This window comes from Alligator mississippiensis, chromosome 3 (genome assembly GCF_030867095.1).
Source record: "Alligator mississippiensis isolate rAllMis1 chromosome 3, rAllMis1, whole genome shotgun sequence".
Classification (NCBI taxonomy): Eukaryota; Metazoa; Chordata; order Crocodylia; family Alligatoridae; genus Alligator; species Alligator mississippiensis.
This window is the reverse complement of record NC_081826.1, coordinates 220,178,297-220,204,875: the sequence shown is the minus strand read 5'-3', so window position 1 is coordinate 220,204,875 and position 26,579 is coordinate 220,178,297. Positions and strand designations below refer to the sequence as shown.

Below are 26,579 nucleotides of genomic sequence, written 5' to 3'. Positions count from 1 at the left end.
ACCACATACATAATCTTGGAGATTTGTGTTTATACATATGCTCCTAATAGGTGTGTAGGAAAAGAGGATCTCGTCAGAAGTGACTATTCTATGCATATGAATTTTATCCATGCACATAAGGTACTTCTGTGTCTGGATCTAGGCCTCGTATGTTATTGGTGCATGAATGGAGATTCATTATTCCTAGTATTAGTTAAACATATGGGAGACAATAGTAGAGCTTTTTTTTGTCCCGTTCATCTAGTAACTCTTCAAATTCCTTTTCAAAATAGTTGCAAAGCCTACCTGGTGACACTTGCTAGCTTTGTTTAATTGTGCAAGCACTTTTAAAATATATGGAAAGGAGGGTGGGGGCTTATAAGCTGCATGCAGTAATATGTTTTCCTATTGGCTTGTTTTCCATATTGTTTTCATATTAATGTATAGCAAAATCTGTTTGTACTGTTAAATTGAAAGGTGTAGTAGTTAGCCTCACAGATGGGACACATCTTTGGCTTCAGTCGCATTTAACCAAGAGAAAAGTATCTGGTAAATATTGTGATCGTTGGAACCCACTTAAAGTCCAGTAACCTTTCTTTTACTTTAGAGGCAATATGGAGGAATATGGGGAATATGGGAAAAAATGGTCTACAGATTATGCACCCTGGAACACATGTCTAAATAAGTCCCTGCAACCCATTTTCACAGGTTTTAACTTGTGATAATGAGTATGTTTAACGTTTACAGGATCTTAAACGATTAAAGCCCTGAGATATTCGACATAGTAAAACATAACTTGTGCAATAAGAAGTGAAAGAAAAAAAATAAAACATTCAAATGTATGATGTATTCAGTTGCTTATCTGCAAATTTTAGAGACAAGTTGAGATGTGATAGAGTACATGAAAAAAGTGGCAGAGTTCTTTAATTGTTCATTTCTAGTTTAAGATTTGGAATTTCTTGGAAGTTACAGAATCTTCATGGCTTTTTAAAAACTTAAATAAGCACCAAATGTTGAAATTGGGTTGGCACATAAAGTTGATAGAAGAACCTTGTCCCAATAAGCTCCTGTTCTGCACTCTTTAGCCAGTGCACGAGAGATGTAGTAATGTTATGGAACTTGTATTTGAGTGGAATATGGGTTACATAGCAGAGGAGAAAGTCTTGTGTGTTTAAGGTACCCAAGCTTATTATGTACTAAGTCATTAAGGCATTGTAGTGTTGTCTGATTTCAAGCAGGCTGTGTGATTGCTTCCATAGCCATCCTGTTTCATGGTGTGCTTCTTCCTGTTACTGAATCTGAACAGTGAAATGGCCAACTGCTAGAGAAGCATTTGAGCACTTTCTGTTGAATACAAAGCAAGAAAATATAGCTAACTCATGACATTTCATAAACAGAGTAAATGCAGGCACATTTTAGTTTGGTCCATTGAACATTTTAGAGAAAATAGATCAGTTGAGAGTGAGTTACATATCTGAGTTTTGAACAGCAGTATCAAAACTAAAAATTAAACAGCAGCCTTCTTTGAAGAAACACAAGTTTTAATTTCCTAAGTGGCCCAAAGCTTCATTGGACTGTCCAGTACATTTTCCCACAGCTTGGGCATCAGCAGTGTCTTCAAACTACAAAATGCTGGGAAAGTATTCCTAGCATTGGGAGGAAACATGAATACATCATACACTTCACTATGCTGTTTGAGTTCCATTTTCCAATAGTTTTATTACAAAACACAGAAAAATAGTAGTAATATTTTCCCAGGCTGCAACTATAACCATAGAGCCAGTTTTGTTTTATCATTACAGTAAGGAGATAGTTGTGTTTAATAACTAAAGCATATTTTAAAGTTATCCATTATGGCAGATGCATCTTAAACATAGAGGTATTTTTTTAATTTTAAAGGGAATTGTTAATTCTCTAATTATACCAGTGTCTCTCCTACCAGTGTAGAAAGGAAATATGGGCTAATCATGTATGGACAAAACTGGAAAGGAGGCAACATGGATTTTTTTTATATGTATAGTCCATAGATTTGCAGAGAGACTTCCAACCTCCATATCTTAGTGTTTTTCCAGCTCTAAAGTAGGACATTTTTATCCACATCAGTGCAGTATTCAATTTAAATGATTTGTTGTAAAGTATTTTGGCATATTCTGCTGGAACATATTGTAGAAGTGCAGGATGTGTAATTATTTAATGTTTTAATGTACAGAAAATCTGTATATAAATCTGACTTCCTTGCATGTGTTCATGAAACTTATATTTGAATACAAAACACAGATATCTAATTCCTGTGTTTATTTCCATTCCCAACATTGGAGCTGTGAACAAGTTTTATTAATCATCTCATATAAGCAGATGTTTAGTTTCTGTTGTCAGTACAAATGGGTGAGTCCCTCATACCTGCTTTAATCCCTTTGTGCTGTGGATGGAGGTCTAGAGCAGTATAACAGGACCTAAAATCTGGCTGAGGAAGGATTTTTGCAATACTGTTACTGAAGAAAGTGATAAAGCTGCATTCCAAGGCCACCCTTGCAAGCTCTGTGCCATGGGATGGGCCCCAGCATACAGTACTGTAGAGATCCTGGGTAGTACTTTCAACTCTGGAATATCTAGGAGGCTGCCCTAATTTAGGCAGGCCCCTCAGGACCTGTTTGGTTATGCTAGGGTTCAATTTAATGGCTGGAAGGCAAAATAGGTACATAAAGCTACTATAGTGTACACACCCCACACACCCTTGGGTGCAAGTTCTTGTGCTGTATTCCTGTTACCTATGATGCCTTACAGAAAGTTTAAGTGGCGAATCTTGATGTGCTGAGACCACTACTCATGTTGACCAGTAATGCCTGATACTGTTTTTATGTACTTTCCCATCTGTATCTGTTCATTGTCTCTTGCCCTGTCTTTGGATTATAAGGTATTAGGAGGGGAAGTGATCTTTTACATCTTTTTATATGGCATGTATGACATTAGGGTCCTAAGCACCAAATGGCAAAAGGGCTCATCAGTGTTGCAGAAATATAAATAAATATGTTCATGAATGAACCTTCCAAGATGCACAGAATCTCACATTATTTCTGGTAGGATTTCTAAGGATGACTTCAAATACATTGCTATTTTTTCATTATGTTGGTTGTGACAGGGGGCCTCCTGGGGCCGAACTCTATGGCCCGCCCGCCTGTCACTGTGACAGCAGGCCTACTCAGGGCCGAGCTCTTCGTGGCCCGCCCACTTGTCTCTGGGCAACCGCCGGCTTATCTCACCCGCCACGCCTTTGATGATAATTGATTCACATATCGATGTCAATTAAGCCGGAGGCTACCCATTGTAATGCCCCGATGCCCGGGGGGCGCTCTGCAGCTCCGACCTCCCCTAATACCGCAGCCCAAGCCTCGCAGATGGCATCTCGCTGTTCTCCTAGTCACTGGCCCCACAGTGGGCCCCAGAATCATCCTAACAGGACCCCTCTCTGATCCTTCCTATCAGGTGGCCACTCCGCCTTCATCCGGGCTACCTAGCCCCCCCGAAGCCTTGTTCCCCTCTCGGGTGTGGTTCCCCCAGAACCTTCAGCCTCCTGCCCTGGCCCACCTCAAGGCCAGTCAGGACCCCAGGCGCCCGGTTCTTGGGCGTCCCTCACGGTGGGCCCCCGGCCCTTTTGACTACTGTAGTCCTGGCCCCAGCTTGGGCCAGTCGAGGGTACTCTCCCCTTCGGGCTGGGTCTCTCTAGCCGCTCACTCTGTCACTGGGCCTCACCGTGCCACTACTCCCCGTCCTCTCGGGGGCAACCGCAGCACCTCGCCCACATCACTGCCACTCTCGGGGTCTGCTTTCTCTGGGCCCCTCACAACACTGGCCCTCTAGGCCCTCCAACAAACACATGGGTAACCCACCCAGTGGTGGTGGGAGCTAGGGGTTAAGGCGCCCTGACCTGCCTTTCACCGGGGTGATAACTGGCCTGGCATTTCCTGGGGGCTCCCGCGCCACTGAGAGCCCCACCAGGCCACCCACTCCCAGCAGGGTGCAGTTTCAGGTCATGCCCAGGACCAGGAGCCTCCTGCCAACCCCTTGCAGCTCCCCCTTACTTCCGGGTCATTTACAGCAGTCCTACGGCCAGGCAATGTTGCTGCCTGGCCTCCTGCAGTCAAACTGCCCTGCTTATAAAGGCAGCCCAGGCCTCAAAATGGCTGCCCTAATCAGGCACCTGGAGGCTGCCAGCTCCAGGCCCTTAGTGGCAGAGACACCCTGTGCTCTGCCACACTGGTATTTACTACAACGCTGTTTAGCTTTTTGAAAGCCAGCTTTCATTCCACAATTTCTCAAGGTTTCTCAAATATTAGACAGAAGTTATTCTTGATTTTTTTTAACATCTGTGATCAGCTCTCACTGGACATATTGTGAACCTCGCAGTTGTCTGTGTAAGTCCCATTCTGCAGTGTACGCAGAACAATTTCATGAGAGCCCAGATTCCTTTTCATTGATCTAGACTTCTAGAATTCTTTTTTTTTCCCATTTGTAGTTGCATGGTCTCTGAACTTCCAGGAAGTCAAAAATGTTCCATTATTGATAGAGAAGATAATTTGATGCTGAGGTTTGCTTTTGAGGTATAATTAATCTGTCTTCTGATGCATTTATCCCAGGGTAAGGGAACACCCCTGTTACCAAGTCTCAGAAAATACTAAGTCTAGGGAGCTCTGATGTGCTTGTGGACCTGGCTTATACCCCAGCCACTTCATTTGTGCAAAGGTTTTCTATTTTCCTTTTTTTACCTGACAGTTTGTAACAGGGGTTTCAAACTTACCTGTGTGCCCAGGCCAGATCCAGACTGCAAAGGACCTCCCAGGCCAGATCTAGACTTGGTGATGGTGGTGGTAATAGCAGGGAAAACAGTGATGTGGGGGTTAATGCAGCTATTGATTTCTTTCCCTTCTCCCTCCCCTCTGCTGCCAACATGCATGCCCATCAGGGCTCCAGGCCCTGGATTTCTGTGGCCCCTGAATTTCTGCCCCCTCTAGGAACCCAAGTGAAACAGGCTGGATGAAACAGCTCTAAGTTTGACACCTCTCATCTATATCAAAGGGCTGAAGGCTGCTCAATTTCCAGGCAACTGAGGGCCAGTGTGTGGGCCACAGACCTGGGGACCACTCGCCATGAGGGCAGCCCAACATGCCTTCTCTCCCCACCTCCTCTCTCCATCTCCTGCATCACCATCTCTTGCTCAGCTTCCCTCCACTGCATATACAGCACCCTCCTCCCCTCCAGGCCATATGTGCTACCCACCTGCAGTGCCCTACCCTGCCCCCAGAAAACTGGCAGGAAATAGAGGCTGAAGGAGGGTGTGGGAACCCAAAGAACCTGGCTTCCATTACAGGGGAAAGTCCATGGGCTAGATAGCCCTGTATAACAGCACTATATAGCCAAGCTAAACTCACCTTTTTAATCCAACTAACAAATGAACAAAAAAAACCTTGCACAACTGAGCAGTCAGTCAAGGAAAAATCTCCCCTCTCATTTGGGCATTAAAACTCATTGAGTATTGTTGTCGTTGTTTTTTTAATAGTGCACAGGTGTCCTAAGATCCTGTCTTTTGCTATAGGCTCAGTACAGACTGAACAAAATGTTGGTTCCTGTCCCAAAGTGCTGACCACTTTCATGGGAATAACTTGACAGACTTCCATGAGTCCAGCTGGCATATTATCATCCCTTGGGAAAGAAGCAGTCATAGTTTGACATCCTGTGTCTGCCAGAAGTAGAAAGCTCCCCTCATTCCTGTAGTCCTGCTATAATCCATCTGCAGAGCTTTCATTGGCTGGCACCAGGAAAGGCTGACTTTTGGCTCATTTGGTCTCTGAAAATATGCTGCATTTGCATTAATATTCCTAAAAAATAGATTGCAAAACTTTTGGGAGAGGAAGCTAAATATACATTATGTTTGGGTACATGATGATTTGATGTACCTTTTTAAATTATTGTATGTTTCATTCAAAGAGTAAACTTGGACTTTTTATTGTGACTTGTGGATTTTTTCTTTAGTGTTAAAAATAGCTTTTAAAGTTTGCTATAAAATACTAATTTTTTATCTTGAATTCTACATGATTTTTGTGTAATATGTTTTCTAATGTGTATTCAACCATAAGAACTGCAGTTGTCAAAACAGAGCTAAATGTACAACTTGATTAATTCCAAGCAAATAATTTCCTACTCTCTATAATTCTTTAATTGCACAAAGCCCTCATTTTTTTCCTTTTTAGTGACAAAGAGAGGACATCCTAAGAAACTATAAGGTATTATAAGGGTAGTTTTGTTTGTTTGTCTTCAGTGCTTATTTTGAAGGAGTATATATCTGTAACAGGTTTTTTAAAGCAGGCTTCCTGTTATCCCAGTTGTGGGAAGAAGGGTGTTTGCCAACATGAAAATGTTAGAGAATAGTAAAGCCCTTGTTGCCTGCCCAGACAAATTCATGACCTGTTGGTCTCAAGGTTACAAGCATTTTTCCTTTGCGGTAACTTGTTTAAGGGCCAGTGGCATCTGGAATGCCAGGCTTAAGTTCTATGTTCTAATAGGTAATACAAAATTAAAAGTGGAAATGAGGGATAACATCTTACAAATAAAACAACAATAGAGTGAATTCGTATGTTTACAGTCAGTAAAAGAAAAACTGAAATGCTTGACCTTAAAGCTTAAGAGGTACAGTATTTTTTCCCCTAATTTTGACTATATATTAAAAAGTTGTGTAAGTTAGAATGAAGTAGTCCAACTTTATAAGTGGCCGGGGGCTGAATGGTTCCCCCTGTCTGCACTGTGCACCTGTGCTGCTGCCCCAGGTTCACCCTCAGCTCCCTGGGCCATGCGATGCTGAACTGCCCTGCTCCCAAGGACAAGTAGCAAAGGCCAGAAGAAGGAGGAGGATCCTAGAGACTCCAGCTGCTGTTACAGACAGAACAATAGGAGGAGCAGCTATGACGGCCAGACAGGAGCTTGAAGGCTGCAGCTTAGCCCCTCATAGTCGCATGCAGCCTGCAAGTGCCAATTGGAGATCCCTGTGTTGGAAATTTGGTATCACTTAATTCAATATAAATATTTCTAGTTAGCTTATGTTTACTTTTAAAGTATTTTTACTAGACTATATCAAATATGGATTCCTACTTTTCCAGTGCCCCCTATTTTGAAGGATGTCACCATTTTTTGTAGCATGAGTTTATTGCCCGCTTGCTTACTATTTGCAATCATTTGTTAGAAACTCATAATTTTGTAACAAAGCTATGGATGCTGTTGGACTCAGTCTCCCACTCTTACATCAGTGTTTAGACAGGTAATTATGGTGATACAAATATTTGTCTGGGATGATCCTGGCTTGAGTTTAGCCTGCTCCTTTCAGGACTTCTTGAGCCTCCTTCCAGCCCTATTATTTTTGTATGGCACTGTGAATATAGTATTACTTCTCCAGTTTTAGGTGTAAAAAGGCATGTTGTACCTTTTTACCTGATTTACATGACTGTTTTCCTATTATTACAATGACCCAATAATATCTTTGTCTTAGAGGGGGTTTTTTGTAACTCTTATCTCCTGACAAATGCATTTTCCATAATTGGTTCACAAATCTGCAAATAATTTAAGCGATTCAACTCTGGAGTGAGAATATGCAGCATCAAGAGCCAGATGTGCACAGACTTTGGACACGTTTTCTGCAGTAGATATGACCTTAGGCACAGGCTTAACTGGTACATTGATTACTGCTGTTTACTAAGATTACTCAGAAGTAAACTAGCATGTTTTATATGTATTTCAACTTGATTAGATTATTCGGCAGTAATGCATTCTGTTCTGGACTAAGCCAGGGAAAGGTATGCCTACAAAAACATTTCAGAGGCCTGGACCTTTGACTTTGAGAGCAGTGTGGGTGGCACTGTTTTGCTTAGTTGAAAATCTGACAACTTTCTCATATGTTAAAAGTGGAAGGCAGTGTCAGGTTTTTTAAAAATGGGTACCAACAACTATATTTCTTCATTACTTAACGCTACATCCACATTGGGCGCGTCTACATGAGACGCTAACTGCAAAGTAGTCTGATAATACTGTGCAGTAGCACATCACAGCCCAAACAGTGCTAATATACTACTGCACAGAATTATTAGGCTACTGCACAGTAGCATTACTAAAAAGGCATTTGGCTGAGCTACTGTGCAGTAACTCTGGTTGCTGTGCATTTATTTAGTACTTGATTATACAAGTACTGAATTAAATGTGCAATAACCACTGCACATTAATGAACATGTAGACACACCCATTGAGTAAGCATTGTACTTCATAAGCATCCTATCTTAAAATGTACAAGGAGCTATTCCTGTAAACTACTGTTGAAAAAGGAGCAGCTGGTGTTATCCACATGTGTAGTTGGCACAGGCTTTCTTGAGGAGGTCTTCAGGATGCAAACCCAAATTCATTTTACTGATTGAATCCATTGCTCAGCCCACTCAGAATATGTTACATGTTTGTCTAATGCCTGAGTTGCCTACCATTTAGAGCCATTTCTACCAATATTAAACAAAGTTGACTTAAAAAGGCTAAAGAGAAAAAAAAAATGGGCAAAACAGTCACAAAATCAGTCCTCACTTTCAAGACTACGATCTTCATGGTGGTGATTTTGATTTGGTTTATGACCATAAAATAAGTGTTAGCAACTTTATATGAAAAAACAAACTGTTCTGCTAGAAGCAGCAAATTATGAAGTGAGAAACAGCCTGTTCAATTGGAAAGCAACATAGAATGCAATCCCAGTGATACAATCAAGGCTTGCTCTTTCATTGTGATTGGAAAGATTGTGCTCTCTTTGCACTCTACTTATAAGGGCAGAACTTCTAACTCTTCTTGTCCTGAATGTGCGGCTGAATGATTTGTTTAAAACCAGAGAGTAGACCAAAAACCTCCTCTTCAAGCATGCTTATTACTGTTTCATAATTTAAGATTAGAGAAGAAAATGGCAGAAGAGGAGTTGATTTGGTATTTCGATGAAAGGAAGATAAGTTGAGGATGACAAACCTGTAGATAAAATATTTGAAGCTGATGTTGTAAGATATAGCAGAAAGCAACATTCTTAGTATTGACTTGTTGCATTCGTAGTGTAACTGTATTTAAATGACCCTTTTTCCTCTTGGTACGTGTGTATTTCTGTTTTTAATTTAATTTCTTTTCTTTTTGTAACTGTAAGTAACTCAGTTATGTACCTTGTTTATTTATACTTGAGCAAGCTATCTAACTTGTTGTAAATTATACTTTATGTCGTTGTTGTTTTGATGAATCAACTTGCTGAATGATGATTGATTTTTAATATTTATTTGACTGGTCACTTGACCAGTTACCTTTTAGCCTGGTCAAATATCCGTCCTTTTTTGGCTAGCAATTAGATCTCATACACGAGTCAAAATTTTTGTTTTTTGCTATACACCTACATTTGTCATCTCTTCAATACATTGCAACTTTCAAATTACATAAAAGTCTCATTTCAGACCACACTAATTTGTAAGACAACAGCTTCTTATTAAAGGCTGTATCTAGCCAGCTGATCCCTGTGCCAATGTAATTTTGAAAGAGAAAGAGCTAGGGTAGTGAAGAAGGAAGTGTTTTTCCTCCATCTTGTTGCTGCCTTTAGTAGTTTCTGGCAGTCAGCAGGATGCAATAAATGTAATTTAGCACATGGATACACATGGGGAGTATGCAAGTATTTAAAATTCTATCTTTAACAATTAAAATACAATAACATTTATGAACAAAGTAACGAGAAATTTTTCAAGAATTAAGTTAATTAGTAATGAGATGCCATTACCGTCATCACCTACCTTTTAATTTCTGGTATCACAACAAAGAAACTAACTTGCAATAGCATTACCCATGACAAAGTTTCATGAGGAGAAATCCTATATAACTTGCTGAATTTATCTTTAAAAGCTTTTTTTATTTGCAAGAAGCATGACCAAAATGTGCTTGAACAAAACTTCTTATATTTAGTAATTCTTTAAATTGATAATTTGCAAGTATAATTCAAGAAGGGGGTGTTGAATTTAGTGTCAGTGAGAAATGTAGCAGTGTTTGATTTGTCTATTTGAATTAGCTCTTTTAGAATTTAGGAGAACATCTGACATATTAATATAGCTGCAGTTGAAAAATTAGTGGCCTTTAGGGTCTTTATAAGAACATTTTAAATTATTATAAAATAAACTGCCTTGAAGTGGCACAAGTGTAGTTTCAGTAAAACTTTAAGAATGAAATGAATGAGGAAAAATGAGCCATTTCAAAACTTTATCCCAACCTGTGTCTAAAAATAATATTAAAATGTGGCTGGTAGGGAATAGCATGGCTTATTTCATGTCTTGTTTCAGTTCAGACTTCAGACACTTTTTAGACTGTTCTGTTTGTTCCTTCTCTGATGTTTATGGAGCAGTCCTGATTTTAACAAAGACCTAAATTCAGCTCAGCTGGTGTGTGTGTTTTTGTACACACATGTACACACACATGCTTGCTTTTTTCTTTTTTTTTTAAGAAAGGGCGTGAACTGTTTTCCAGGACATTTCTCCTCATTCAGCCTGTTTTTTAAAGGCAAAGACATAACAGGATATTGATTAGTTTTTAGTAACTTTCTAATATACTGTTACTCTTTTGAATAGGTGGTGAAGCTGAGAAAAGAAGTGAAGAGGGCCAGAGTCCTAACCATTCGCCGGCTAACAAGACACATTGGAAAGCTGAAGTTAAAAAAGTTAGTTTAATATTAAATATTACTAGATGTGTTTGAAATTAATTTAATTGACCTACATAAAAATAGGCAAAAACGATTCTTTCTAAAAGTAAACACACTAACTGTTTAAAATGATTATAAATTGTGATTAAGTACTGATTAGAATGGGTCTGGACTTGCATTAGGCTTTATGAATACGTGCAAACTATAAAGTAAGATATAACAAGTTTTATTTATTAATTATGTAAATATTTAACTTGATTTAGTATAGTCTAAAATAGTGCAAATCTAAAGGGAGACTTAGGATAGGATTTTTCAAATTGGTTCGTTATTTAGGAGCCCAAGTCCTGGTCTCGAACTCACTTAAACACTTTTTAAAATCACACCTTGGATTTTTAGATCACTGTATTGTTTAAAGTAAGTTGCAGCTGCATTTCTTAGCACAGTGTCTTGCAACGTTGTGGCAGAGTGACTTTCAGTAAGTGTAAATATGTATTAAACAGGCAACCCTGGTTAACCCTGTTCTGCTTAGTGGTATTTCACTATAACGCTCATTTTACATTGATACCCAATTCCAGTTAGCACTCAGCAAATTTTGTTATAGCATTTGGTGACATGCAGCCTTGTGCAATTTATTGCCAGTTTTGCCATCTTGGTTCATCAAAAAAAATTGGTTTTACTTAACACTATTCCGCTTAACACTGTTTTTCAGAAACCAATTAAGAGCACTAAGTGGGGCTTGCCTGTATTTGGACTCTGAGGGATTTATCTTGTAATTAATCTTTTCTAGAATGCTAAGGGATAGATTTTTAAAGACCGCCGAATCAGAGCATAGTTTAGTTGATAGGACCTCAAGAGAGAATCTAGTTCAACCTCCTGCTCGGACAAGATCATCACAGTCAAATGTCTGTTTAACTGGCTCTGCAAAATGTCCAAGGATGGAGATTTCGCGACCTCTCTCGATAGCCTATTTCAGTGCTTAACCACCCATAATGATAAAGTTCTTCCTAATATCTAAATTAAATTTTCCTTGTTGGAATATAAGAGCATTGTTCCTTATTCTGCCCTGTGCTGCCACAGAAAATAGTCTGTCTCATAAGTACAACATAGAAATTGCCGTTTACTGGGTCAGACGACAGGTCCATCTTGCCCAGTGTCCTAGGTCATACAGTGGCAGACACTGGATGCCAAAAGAGAGAGTGAACAGGGTATGACCACTCCACTGTATGAATTCCACTTGGAGCCTCCAAAATTTAAGGTCCAAGAAGTTCTCATTCAAAGGCTATAGACCTAACACCCCTGCTCAATACCTACTACTGAAGCTTTCCTCCAAGAATTTGTCCAATCCTTTTTTGAATCTAACTAAATTATCAGCTTCCACAACATCTTGTGGCAGTGAGTTTCACACTTTAACAAAACTAACAAAAGGGAGGTTTTTTTTCACACTGTGGATAATTAGTCTCCATTCTCTTTGTAACCTCCCTCCAGGTATTTTGAAGATGGTTATGAAATCTTGCCTCAGTTTTCTCCTTCAGTCAAAATAATAAATCTTTCAGGTTTTTCCCTCTGTCGTGGGTCCAGTGCTGGGGGAGCAAAGTCACCCCTTAACAGTTGCCTGAACCTGCCTTGCATGCCTGCTCAGGATCCCGGCTTGTTGTCTCACCTGCCATGCTTTGCTGTTATAATTGGGCAAGGAGGCTCCACTGGGGAAGGGGGGGGGGGAGGGGTGCATTGTTTCAGGTCTCAGCTCCTTGTCTGGACCAAAGCCTCCCTGGCCTTGGCCAACTTTAGTTGGGTCCCTCCACCTGAGGTCCACTGTCCCAGGACCCTAGGCTCCTGGGTCTCAGCTCAGTTCTTTGTGGGCTCTGGGCCCCTTGGCCTTGGTCTTACCCCTCAGGGGCTCTGGGAGTGCCCTTGGCACCCTTCTTTGTGGCCTCCTCTGCACCTACAGCCACAACCCACTCCTCTGGTATTTAAACACAAACAAAAAGATATGAGCATCTGCTCTCAAACAAAAGGTTCCCTAGTCCTGGGTCAACACCTTATTGTGTCAGTGAGGTATAACACAAGGCCCCAAAATACTTATCTTCTGCCTGGTGATACAGAGGCTTCCTTATAGCTTCCCTGCAGTTTGGAGTCCTTCCTCAGCCAGTCAAGCCCCTTTCCCCACTGGAGGTCTGCTTCTTGCAGCCTGCAAGGCCAGACCCTCTCCCTTGCCTCAGGCCCTGGGCTTTATATGCCCCTCCCTGGGTCAGCTGACCCACTACTTCTGCCCCAGGACTGTCAATCACTGGCCGCACCTGGGGTGGGCAACCATGTTATTAAAGGGCCTTCTGCCAGTATCAGTTTGTCCAGGAGGCTGGAACCAGCCAGCGGATCACTGGCTTCCTATCTCTTTAACTAATGGGGTAGGGGCTCTATTACACGCTCATAACTCACGTTCATAAATCATAGCCTCTGATTGTTTGTCACGCCAATCTGTCCACATCCTTCTTGATCTGTGGTACTCAAAACTAGACAGCACTCCAGGTGAGGCCTCACTGCCAGATAGGAGCAGAAGAATCTCTTCCCTTGATTTGGAAGTGATGCTGCTATTCTTATAGCATGGTATACTATTGGCTTTTTTTGGAATGAGCATGCTATTGACTCATATTCAGCTAATGATTCACTGTAACCCCTAATTTCTTTGCTACCGTACTGCAGAAAAGCCAATCATTGCTCAGTTTCTCTTGTGCATGCAGTTGTTCTATCCCAGCTCCATAAGCTTTTCAAAGAGAATAGCCAATAGTTCTGAAGTTATCTCAGCTAGTTCATTCAGTACTTCAGGGTGTGTCCTATTAAGCTTAGTTCTCTTTACATCATCTAGTTTCTCTTAAGTAATGTCTAACCTGTTCTTTTAGTACTCTGAGCTGCTTATCTCTTCTGACCTTGCTGTCAACTGCACTTGTCATCTTATTTGTAAAGTCTAAAGTAAAAAAATCATTAAATACTTCAGCTTTCTCCATATCATCCATTACTCAGTTGTCTTCTCACTTCTCATGTACTTGTTAGAATCCTTGTTACATCTGAAACCATTCTTTGACCTTCTGATTTAAAAAAAAAATAAAAAAATCCCTGCATGCTCATGTGATACTCTTATACTCTTCCCTAGTATTATGGCCCTGTTTCCACTTTTCATAGGATTCCTTCTGAGTTTCAACTCAGTGTAGAGCTGACTATTTAGTCTGTCTGGCCTCCTGATGCACTTCCTGTTCCTTTTTCACATTGACTAGGAACAGAAGTTACATACAAACTGGTTTAAGTGATCAGAAACCAGTTTACACCTGTAATAGTACAGAAATTCAGTGCACATAAACTGGTTTCAAAGTGGCCGAAATTGGTTTAAGATGGACCTGGTTGAATGTAGTATATCAGATTTAACTGATTTAGGTCAAACCGGTTTAAGGAACTTCTGTCCCAGACCCCTTTCTGGTTTAACTTACTTCGTAGTCTCTCAGCATCTCGAGATGCTTTGCAGCAGTGGGCTGGGCTGGGCTGTCTGCCTGCTCCACTGGAGCAGGGTTGGCCCCACCCCTCTGCTCCCCAGCCAGAGCACTATCACTGCTCTGGCTGGCTGAGAAGATGTGGGGGTGTGGGTGAGAAACCCTACTTGGGACTGCAGCCCCTGCCAAGCTTTTTCCCACTCAGGGACGGGGGATATAGCCAGACCCTGGACTGACCCCTGAGGCGAAGGAGGAGGAATGGAGGGGGATTTAATCCCCCCTCCCTCTGCTCTCCCACCAGTACAGGACCCCAGCTGGGGTTTCCCTGGCAGGGATGCAGCAGCCCTACCAGACTTTTCCCCCATGCTCGCTACTTGAATAGCGGAGACAGAGACAGGGGTGGGTGACCAGATACCAGGCCCCTGAGTTGAAGGTTGGGGAGGGAGGGGAATTTAATCCTCTCTCCCTCCCCTCTCACACCAGTACAGGCCCCTAGCCAGGATCTACTTGGCAGGGGCTCAGCACTCTCTGCCAGGCTTTTCCCCACTCACCAGTCGAGTGGCGGGGTCAAGCCTGGCAGGGGCTGCTGAGCTGCTGTCAGGAAGACCCTGGCTAGGGTCCTGTGGCAGTGGGAGAGGGGAAGGAAGGAAGATTAACCCCCCCCTCCCCTTTTTCATTGGTTTTTAGCCTTAGGTTTTAAAATATTGGAATTAAATAATTTTATTGTACACTTTGCAGAGGAAGACAATGTGAAAGTTTGGTATTTAATTTTCAGCTCTATCACAACAAGTTATTTTGGAGATATTCTTGAATTCTCCTCCACTTAAGATTGTATTATTTCCTGTATAAGAGAACTTATAACTTAATTATGGTCTGCTTTAAACAAATTTCACTCAGTTTACTGTAAGTTAGTGATTCAGCCCATCAACTGTTCTATGGTTTGACTGAGCTGTTATCCAACTTGCCCATCTTAGCTTTCACCAGATGCTGCTTTTAAGTCAGCAATGCACAGAAAAGATGCTACAGAATCTTCTGATGTAGAAAAAAAAATTAAAAACTTACCAAAATGTTGCAGCCAGATCTTAAAACTTCTCTGTGTATTTCAAGTCTTCTGACAGCTCAGAATTTGTTATGTGTTTGTGTCAGAGTTGTTCATGTTGAATTTTTATGTGCAACAAAGTGAATGTGAGAACAGCAATGATTATATGATCATTATGACTTTTAGTTTGGTGGAAATAGTAACTATATATTTCTGTTGGGGAAATAATTGTATATCCACATGTTATTCAGTTAAATAGCATGTTTTATCTACAGGGGTTCAGAAGATGTGGTATTAAAGAACCAAAGGCGAGCACAGAGGTTAATAGAAGAAATCCATGCTATGAAGGTAATATCATATATACACATTTAAAATTTAGTGTCTCTTACTTTAGTAACACAAACCTTTGCCCATATTCTTGGAATATGGTGTGAAAAGATTTACCTGCAATCTTTCCTAGGGCAGTTTGGCTGTGTATATTACTGTAGTGGAACAACTAAGAATATTTGCATATTTCCATGTTTGTTTAATATATCTGTCAAGATCTTAGACTAATTTGAATGTAAGACTTGCCAAGCTAAACTTTGTATTTATTTAGAAATGCTCTGTGCCCAAAGTTTTTACTGTAAGAGTTACAAGTATAGGAATTCAAATACATATGCTGTTCAGGATTGTGGATGGCAGTCCTTTTTTTTTTTTGACATCATATTCTCCTTACTGCCAAATCTATAAATTTTTGCATGTTGCTGTATTTTACTTTCAGCTTTAAAGCTGTATAGTAGCTGTTGAAATTCAAGTTGCAGCAGACTGACTAGAAATATTGAATCATGCTTTATTACTTTTTCTCTTTAGCCGTTCTTTAGCATAATGTTCATGTCTTTTCAGTTCTCTTACTCTGAAATCTCAATTTATTTTTAGGAGCTGTTTTAAAGCAAAAATTTAACACAGCGTTTGTACAGATGATTGTACTAATTTTCATGGAACCTTTCTAAATTATGAATATTATCTTGAATTACAAATTCCTACTTTCAAGTTTGAGCATAAGATGTCAATGCCAAGAAATCTATATTTTCATTTTAGATTATCATTAAACTTCCATTTTGCTTAGGTCATTTATCACAATGTCTTTGTGGCTGTCCTTCCTGATCTCTCAAGAGTCTCTAGGCTTTATATAATGTCAGGCAAAAATACGATATTTTTTGGAGTTTAATTGGAGTTATTTTTTTTTATTTAATTGGAGTTAGCTAGATGTGTTCCCTGTAACTCGTAATTGATTCAAAACCAGACAGTCTTAACAGATAAACAAGAAACAGAAAAAATACCCGGCCTCTCCCATATAAGCAACTGAATGTTTATATAGGGCAACATTATAAAATGGAACAGCAATCAAAGAATGTGTCAGGTGAGTCATTTCAGAAGAATCGCATGCTTTCGAACCCACCACGCAATGCTTTTTCAATTCAAAGTACAGTTCAAATTCCTTCAGTCTTCAACCTTGGAGGGGAGTTGAAAACAGAATTTAAGTGTTACTTTGAAATGTAGGAACCATAAAAAAAACTTCCCATGGAACTGTCAGTTGGGGGGGCAGAAGAAATAGTGTCATGCAAGTCATGCAAAGGAATGCCCAAACACGGTGAGTCGTTTACAGTGACTAGATAGTGCAAAAAAAAGTTGTGAATTCCCCTAGACAGTTACTTAAAAATGCATTGTTACACAGATTGGGAAGCTGATATTAGCCTGTATGCTATTTTTCCTGGAGTAGATGCTTGAAGTCTATGCCAGCTGGTTCTCTGGCATACATTAATAGTTCAGAAATAATAAACAGAGAAAAGCAATAAACATGGTCATATTTTAACTATGCTAGTTAAACCATTGGCCATCTTGCTTTAGAGATTTTCCTGCCCTATCTGTTGGAAGCTGTAAAACTGAAGCTGTGGAATCAGGTAACTTATTAAACTGATCTGATCAGTGATTTAATAGCTAATGCTTTTTGGTGAACACAAGCACTATAGACTCTGTAGTTTGATTATAGGGGGTTTTAAATATATTTTTAAAAGTTAACTTGTAGTAATTGCATTTGATGTAGATTTTTGCATTTCTCTCTAAACAACCAAAGCAATCGTATAGCTGTATGTGTAGGTAAAGGTTGTAATGTAATGGAGGCCCATCAACTGTGGGGCTCCAGGCCACAGGAGTTCACCACCTCCTGCCAGCTCCTACAGTGCTGGTAGCATTCCTGGTGCTGCTTCCCCCTTTAAGCATTATTGGCTGTGGGGCGTGCAGCCAGTGCTGCCCCTGCTATGAGCCCCAGTGGATGCAGGTTTCATAGCTGAGAGCCCGTGCAAGAGGAGCCCAGGATCATATTCCTGGGCTCCCCCTGCACCAATGATAAGGCGCAATGGGATCTTATGTGCAATCCCAGTTGCGCCTCCTGCCCTGCATATGTGGCATGGCAGGAGGCATGATTGTGTGGATCATGCATTAGATTTCATCATGCCTTTACCTACACATGTAGAGAGGCGTTTAGTATATTTCCATCCACCAGTCTGGACTAATGCTTCCCACAACACTTACTGCTATTGTCTAGAAGGAAATGTGACCTGCAACAAAGTTTTATATAGCTTTTTACTGTCTGTGGAGAGGATTGGATTTCTTATTTTTTTCCTTCACACTCAAAAGTATAGTTTGGCATGGTAGGAACAATTATGGCCATGATTTTCATTCAGGGTCATGCAGTGATCCACTTGGGTGCCCTGAAATCCTTCAGGGATACCATGGGATACCATACAATATTAATACTGCTGATGTACAGATGTGTTGCACAGCATAAACCCAAAGGTTTCAAATAAGAATCCATAGTGTTAAAAACATTTTGACCTGTTGTAGTCTTGACTACAAGCAGTTGACTTGCTCTGGATATGCCCTTTTTTTGTGTTCCTCCCAGAGAGTCAAGACCACTTTTTCTGCACTGAGCGTAAGCTGGTGTCTGCCTTGGAGGACAAGATTGAAAGCAGAGTTATCCATATTTAATTTTATCAAGAAAAGTGAAGATAACCTGGACAGGAGTTACGGAGACGCTAAAGGGAAAAGAGAAGTGGTAGCATGCGACTACTAGAAGAAGGAGGGCCCCCAGAATTTAAGAGAAACAAATTGAAGTCAGCAAACACTTTAAAGTACTCTGTGATGGAACAGCTGAGGAAAAAGCAGAGGTAAGGACATCGGTAGACAGCCCGAGGACTCAGCAGTCTAGAGTGCAGGACTTGCAGGGCCCCAGGGATAGGGAATCTAAGGCCATTATGAAGAGAAGAGTGGTGATGGTTGGTGGCTCCCTTCTGTGCAGGACAGAAGCACCAATTTGTCATCTGAATTTGGGGTCCTGGAAGGTGTGCTGTCTGCCTGGAGCCCAAATTCAGGATGTCATGAAGACTACTAGAGCTCATCCATCCCTCAGGCCACTACCCCTTTTTGCTTATCTCTGGAAGTATCCATGGAACAGGAATGACACTGAGCAGATCAGAGATGACTGTGAGGCTCTTGGCACTAGGGTTAAGGAGCTTGGAGCCCAAGTGATGTTCTCATCAATCCTCCCTACAGAAGACAAAGACACAAGTTGGGACCATTGTATCATAGAAGTAAACGTGGTTGAGATGGTGGTGCCAACATGAAGTTTTGGATTCTTTGACAATGGGCAGATGATCTGGGGTGGAGGACTTCTATCAAGAGAAGGGATCTATTGGAACAGAACTGGAAGGAGTATCTTTGGGCATCCTCTAGCCAATCTCATAAGGAGGGCTTTAAACTAGGTTCCATAGGGGATGGTGAACAACAACAACAGAGCAAAGAATCCAAAGGGGAGAGGACTGGAAGAAGCAACTCAATGATAGTAAAGAGCCAGAGAGCCACAGGACAGCAATGAGTGTGCAAAAGGGAAACAAGTAGGTCAGAATGCAAAATATGTTTGATGTATGTATACAAATGTGAAAAATCTGGGAAATAAGATAAGCTGGAAGTCGCAGCCTATAAAAAGAACCATGATCTGATTGGTATCACAGGACCTGGTAGGACAGCTTTTATTACTAAAATATCAACACTGAGGACTATGCTCTGTTTGGAAGGACAAGGTTGGGAGAAAAGTTGATGGTATAGCCTTGCATGTGTTTTTGACATATGTTTGTTACCTGGTTTGGGAGGAATAAGATAGCTAATCAGAATATATTTGGGTGAAAGGTGAAAGATGTAGCACAAATATAATGGTGGGGATTTATTATAAATCACAAAGTCAGGGAGTGGAGGTGGATGAGACACTCTTCAAGGAGGTGACAAAATGATCCATCCAGAAGCTATGAGATTGGTACTGATGGGAGTCTTTAATTTTTCTGGACATCTGCTGGAAGAACAGTATACCCAAAAACAAAATGTCAGGCCATTGTCAGTTCCTAACCTGTGAAGAGGACAGCTTTCTATTCCAGAAGGTTGAGCATATAACTGAGGGAATCATGTCCTGGATCTTGTCCTGACCAATAGAGAAGAACTGGTGGAAAATGTGAAGAAGATAGAAAATTTGGGAGGAAGTGATCACTGTATGATAGAATTCCAGTTCCTGAGATTGGAGAAGCATGAGGTCATCAAACTAGGACACTAGATGTCAAAAAAGGCTGATTTCAACCAACTAAAGGAGTTAATAGGTGTGGTGCCATGAGAAGACGTACTGAAGGATAAATGTACCTAGGAGGGTTGGAAGCTTCTAAAGGGCACAGTATTGGGAACCCAACAAGAAACTCTTCTGATGGAAGTTCAAGAAAATAGTAAGAGACCAATGTGACTGCACAAAGGAGCTTCTGGGATATCTCAAATGCAAAAGGAAAGTATACAGGCAATGGAAAAGGGCAGGTAACAAGGAAACATACCAGGAAATAGCAAGAACAAAATCAGGAAGGCAAAGATAAAGTATGAGGTACACTGGTGAGGTGGGTTCAGGAAGGCAAGAAGAGGTTCTATAAGTATGATATGGTCAAGAAAAGACCAAGAAAACTTTGGGTCCAAAAATAGGCTGCAACCAGAAGCCTAATAAAAAATATTTGGATAAAGAAGAGGACAAGCTGAGGGATGAGGTAGCAGAGACCATCGGAGAGCTTTTGATGCGTCTGAATGAATTCAAGTCAGCAGAGCCTGATGAACTTCATTCCAGAGTATTGAAGAAGCTGGCAGAGAAGATCTCTGAGCACTTGGCAGTGATATTCAGGAGCTTTTGAGAGATGAGTTGAAGCAGTAGAGGCCTGGAAACAACTCAACATAGTGGCCCTCTTTGAGCAAATGCAAAAAGGAGGACCTGGGAACTACAGACCAGTTAGCCTTCTCAATACGCAGGAAGTTACTGGTTCATATCCAAAGGAAGTCCATATACAAGCATCTGGAGGAGGAAAGGCTGATCACAAGTGTACAGCCTGGTTTTGCTAAGAACAAATTGTGTCAAACTTGTTTTTCATCTTTGACAAGGTAACTACTTGGGTGGCTAAAGGGGATGCTGTGGATATATAGTGTATCTGGACTTCAGCAAGACTTTTGACAAGGTCCCACATGACCACCTGATAAACAAACTGGAGAACTGTAGGCGAGATAAAATTACTATAAAATGGATAGAAATTCAGCTCAATAGCTGCAAGCAAAGGGTAATGGATCCAAATAGATCCACACCAAATGGCAGGAGATTTTGGGTAGAGTCTCACAGTGGTCTGTTGTGGTCCCAGTGCTGTTCAACATGCTTATTAATGATTTGGATGCTGAGAATGAGAGCTACTTGAGCAAGTCTGCCGGCAACATGACACTGGGAAAGATTGCGAAGATGTAGAAGGATCTTGACAGATTGGAAAACTAGGCTGGAGCTAACAGAATTAAGTTTATTGCTGACAAATGCAAGGTGGGACACATCAGGAAGAATCTTCAAAAACACAAATACAAAATCAGTAACACCTGGTTGGATGGCAGCACTACAGAGAAAGTTCTGGGAATCTTTATAGATCACAGACTCAGTATGAGTTTACAGAGTGATAAAGCTGCACAAAGGGCAGATGCAGTTTTGGTATACATGAACAGAAGCATTGGATGCAAGACGTGGGAAGCAACAATGCCTTTCAATTCTGCGCTGGTCAGACCTCACTTAGAGTATTGTGTGCAGTTTTGGGGCTCTACCTCTTTAAAATGCTGTGGAAAAGTTAGGGTCCAGAGGTGGGCAACCAAAATGATGGAAGGCTTGGAAAACAAGTCGTACAGGGAGAGGTTGAAGAAGCTAGGTATGCTTAACTTGTGGAAAAGGCACTTGAGAGGACATCTTCAAACACCTGAAGGTCTGCCATAAAGAAGAGGGAAAACACTTTTTTTTCTTTTGCTGCAGTGAGTAGGACATAGACCAATGGCTTGAAGTAGCATGAAAATAGGTTCAGATTGAATATCAGAAAAAACTCAGTGAAAATTGTGAACTCTTCATCATTGGAAGAGTGTTCAAGAGGTTGAATAGGCATTGGTCAGGACCAATCTCTGAATAGCTGTGCATCATGATCTCTGAGTAGCTGTGCCTATGTGTGTTCTGCAGTTGTTTTTTCCCATGTCTCTGAGCTTTGCTGGTTGCCTCATAGGGCTGGAAGGCTATATTGTCCCATCTTGCTGCTGTGTGTCATGGTTTTCTTTCTTGGTTTTGTTTTGGGTTTTTTTGATGTTAAAACCTTATTTAGAGGCCTTGAGTAATGGGTGCATCCAAGGCTGAGGATTATGACTGGGATGGAGATAGTCTATGTCTCAGACGGCCAGAGCCGACTTGAGGTGATTTAGAAATTACTCGGTCGTTGGGCGGGCTGGTGAACGGAGAGGCAGATAAAGCGTATTGGTTGCAAAAAGCTTTACTTACGCCGCTAGTAGTCACGATGCAGGTGGTCAGGTCGCTTAAACAACTACACGAGTTGCTCCATCTGGCAAGGCTCAGACCAGCGAATCCGTACACAAGTCAGGCTGGCAGGGAAAGGTACGTCGAAGGATTGCGCTCGGCGACGGGGAGAAGAATCGATAGGTGATCAGGCTATCGATCAGCTCAGCCACAAGTCAAGAATCTTTAAAGGCACTCTGCAGTGTGCTCAAAGTTCTCCGACTTGGGCGGAAGTCGCACAGAATTTTATACGGCTAACAAGCCAATCGGTAGCCGCCATGTAGGAATAATTTAGAACTGGCCAATAGTGGGACACAAATTTGCATGTGAATGGCTCTTACACCGGAGTTTTCTGTTGCAGCAGAAAACTTTTGCTGTGCACAGAGACTCTCATGTGGCGGGAAAATTCCATCGTGCCGAGGCACTAAAATCATTGGGTTGTGACAGTCTATTCTCTGTGACTGCAGGGGACAGGACTAGGAGCCATGTCTTCAAGATGCAACAGAAGAAATGTAAGTTGTAGATTAGGAAGAACTTTCTGACTATGGGAATGATCAAGCATTGGAACAGGTTCACTAGAAAAGTTGTGGGATCTCTATCCCTGGAAGTTTTCAAGAACAGGTTAGACAAACTCTTAGCTGGGGTGGTTTGGTCAGGGGTAATTGTACTTTGGGTAGGGAGCCAATCTAGATGACCTCATGAGGTCTCTTCCAGCCCTGGCTTCCTATGATCCTATGATAGTTAAATACAATGGCATGCATTAATACAGTATGTGTATGCCTAGTTGTATTTCAATAAACAATGTTTTACACAAGCTTAGCTAGGTTTTACTCACTTTCAGTTCTTGATTCTCTTTTTAAAATGTATACTATTAATAAATGTGTGAGCAGAGCGTGCTCTGTAATTTGGAATCCAGCTCTGTAGATTGATTTGTTCAACCTCAAAAACTAATTAAAGCTCTACTGACTATGACTGCCTTAGGTGGTTGTGCTGATGGTCTTTTGAAAAATGGGCTATTTGAATTAAGGCATACGTTGCTATCCATGTGAAGCTTTTTGAAGCTGTCTATTGCTTCCCTTCTGGCTTTGCTTTACTTTTTGCATTATTTAATGTTCTTTTCCATTTTCTTCTTTGCTTCTAATTTCACTTTACCTTCAAGATCTTCTGTTCAGACTTCTCCACCTGTCACTTTGGCATACCTAAACATGCAGTTGAACAGCTTAATTCGAGTCCCTTCTTAGCTGCCAGGTAAAAATATGTAAAGAATGTATTTTGGATTGCATCTCTATGTAGCCATGTCTGAGGAATACAGCAAGGCTAAGGAAAAAAAAAATCTAAAGAGGGTAAGGGCAAAGAAAGGAAACTTAAAAGGGAAAAAACATAAGAGTATCCAAAAAAACTTAGCCAGTTTAGGACCTAGAAAGCAAATATGCTTTAATTTCTAGAGATTATCTATACTTAATTGACCTTACATTTAATAGGCCTTCATCTGTTTTTAGCGCCTTCATCTGTTTTTAGCACCTGCATTTTGTAATTGACCAGATCTTGCATATTTGCATTCTGGCCATTGCTGCTTTCTGAAATTTTGTTTTCACTTTTGACCTATGTATGTCATTTAAACATTTTAGTTTTTCCTTGCCTGACCTGTCTGCTGATTTAGGCTTCCACCATTCAACTGGGGAAGATTTGCAGTAGCTCTGCACTTTTCAGGACCAGAGCCTTCACATAAGGAATGTAATTAAGTGTTAACAACTAAAGTTTGTTTGAGATTTTTGTGTTTGTACACACGTTTGTACTACCTCAAAAATTCTCTCCAAATATACAGTTTTTAAATTAGTTTCTTTATTTAATTTGAAGAGAGTAATAACATTTCACATGAACATTCAAACAAATCTTAATATAGTGTAGTACTAGGGTTGAATTTGAAACCTAAATATTGCCCTGAATCTATGGTGGTTTTGAATATATATATATATATATATATATATATATATATATATATATATTACAAGGCAGCAGTGATTCTGAAGCCTTTCTTTTTTTTTTTCTTTATTTCTTCCTCTTCTTTTCTGGCTATTCACACATCCACCACTGCCACCACTGCACTTACTTCCCTAGGAATTTTCCACTTTTGTAAAATGAAAAAGAGAGACTGCATGCAGTCTCTGAGATGAGTTTACAACCTTCCAGATTTAATGATAACATTGTTTCTTAATACCATGTCAGATAATAAAGAGTACCTTTCAACATCCTAATTTTATTGTCATTGTGTTGTGTTAGGGATAGTTACCTCATCCCCAAAGATGAACAAATATTCTGCTACCTTAAGATTTATCTACTTTTTTAAAAGTTATTTTATTTAATAGCCATTGGTTAAACAATGGTATTTATGTTGAAACCTGAGAGAGTTTTTCTACTGACTGGTGTAGGGAGGAACATTTTTACTTGCAGCAAGTTTGTTCATAGAATAAATTACCTGACTAGTTTGGAACCACATTTTGGTCCTTGGTGTTTGTATATATCTTTTTAGAAATGCTGGAGAATTAAAGGAAGGGGTTACTACTGCAGATACTTGTCAAAGAGAAGTACTACTATTTCAGTTTTAAAACAATAGGCATTTTCTTCTTTATGGGGGAAATGACAGTAGTTAAAATTCCAGTTACGTGGATGCAAGAACTGGGTTAATTGTTTGCAGGAGTTTTCAGAGCTATTGGACTAGAACACTGTTTTTGGATTCCTCTGACTTCACTTTGCCAGAACTATATAAACCATGGAGAAGGAAGAAAGAACAGAATGATCCTTGCTTGCCTTTCATTTTTAAGTGATTTACTTTTTTAGACAAAAGTGACGAACTGGTAAGAGAGATGTTTTTAAAATAGTCTGTCAATATGGATTATAGTTATAATATGCAGAATAGTTATTTTCCTGTTTTAAAATGTAATATGTAACAACATAGCTTTCATTACACAGAAATGTCTGGAGATAAAACTCATCAGAACATAGGTAGCTTATCTCTTGAATCTTCGGCTTTTTAGCAGAAATTGAGACACAAAGCATTAATGATTTTACATACCTGCAGAACAGGTAACACAATAACATGTACACACATTGTGTAACTGCAGTTTTGGATGGCACTGGTTTAGGTTTCCCTTTTTATCCCTGAATATTTTCTTTTAAAAATATCAGTTCGTTAAGGTAGGTAGATGTTACCTCTTACCCAGAGTTATCTGATTAAAGATTATCTGTAATACAGTCCAGTCAATTGACCAGTCAAATATCAGTCAAATTTGTAAAACATTGCCAATAGGTCCAAATAATACACAGGAAAAAATACAAATTTTCCAGTAAGAAATGTGTCAAAAACAAATTTTAAAATCATATTTCTGTTAAGAAAACTACAGAAAAAGTAGGGGGGGGGGGGTTGTAAAATTGCTAAAATCTTTGACCGGCCAGAAAATATGCAGTCATTTGACTGCTCAGTTGACAATATTTGACCAGTCAATTTACCATCTTGCCAACCCTAATCTGTATTGGAGAAATGGGAGAAAGGTAAAGGCTCCTTCTTTATCCAAAAAGAGAAATGTATGAGTTCAAGTTACTGTCACTGAGCAGTAGTTAATGAGAAATCATCAATAGCAAGATGATAGCTCAAATGAAAAATATGGAGTTCTCCATTTTCCCCAAATGTTATTGGAAGCAATAGACTTAGTACAGTTATTTCATAGGCTATGTTCTGTACTCAGTATTGCAAAATGCTTTAGGTAGTCAATAGGATAAATAGAAAAAGGTTTTAAGATGAGATTTAAAAATAAAAAATAAATTAGGGAGAGACAACAAATAGAAGATTTCAAGAATGAACAAGGCTGTGGTTTGAGAGACATAGACTCAAGTCATCTTTTCAAGTTTTTGACAGCCAGCCTGGCATGTAGAGTAGTGCGAACAGCAAGCTTGAAACTCAGGATTGATTTAATATCTCTTGGCTTGGGAACAGAATTAAGTTCTGAGTTCATGAAAGCAATGGTGGAGTCACTGACATGACAGAGAAAAGACCTCTTGTCTGAGATCACTGTGGGCAGTCATATAAGCAAGAGTTGTTGCTCTTCTTCCATTGTTTACTTGATTTGGTTTCTGGTGTGTGGGTTGAGTGTAGGGGTCAAGGGAAGAGGTTGTTTGTTTGTTTGTTTACATTGACAAAGATTGTTTATCCTTATTATTATAATTTCTTGTAACAGTAGCTTTTCCTTTGGCTTGATTCTTCCACCTCTGTAGCCTAGGTTTTAGTTGTTTGACTGCAAATAATTGTCTTAGAGCTGTGACTGACATTCTTTGTTGCTGTTTTGCTTTAGTTTTCTATTGCTTCCTGGGATACATTTCCAACAAAAACATGTTGCATATTTTGCTTAATACAAGGCACCACAAGTTTCCATGTTGGTAGTATGA

The 26,579-nt window shown here is 40.2% G+C and overlaps 1 protein-coding gene across 2 annotated transcripts in view; it reads left to right on the top strand.

The window, feature by feature from the left end:
• SRFBP1 (serum response factor binding protein 1) overlaps positions 1–26,579 on the top strand; it is a 158,155-nt gene that overhangs the window by 39,565 nt on the left and 92,011 nt on the right. For both annotated transcript variants that reach the window (XM_019478200.2, XM_006270178.4), the window contains exons 2-3: positions 10,635–10,723; positions 15,499–15,571. In XM_019478200.2, coding sequence (XP_019333745.1) covers positions 10,635–10,723; positions 15,499–15,571 — 162 coding nt within the window. The remainder of the gene's footprint in view (positions 1–10,634; positions 10,724–15,498; positions 15,572–26,579) is intronic.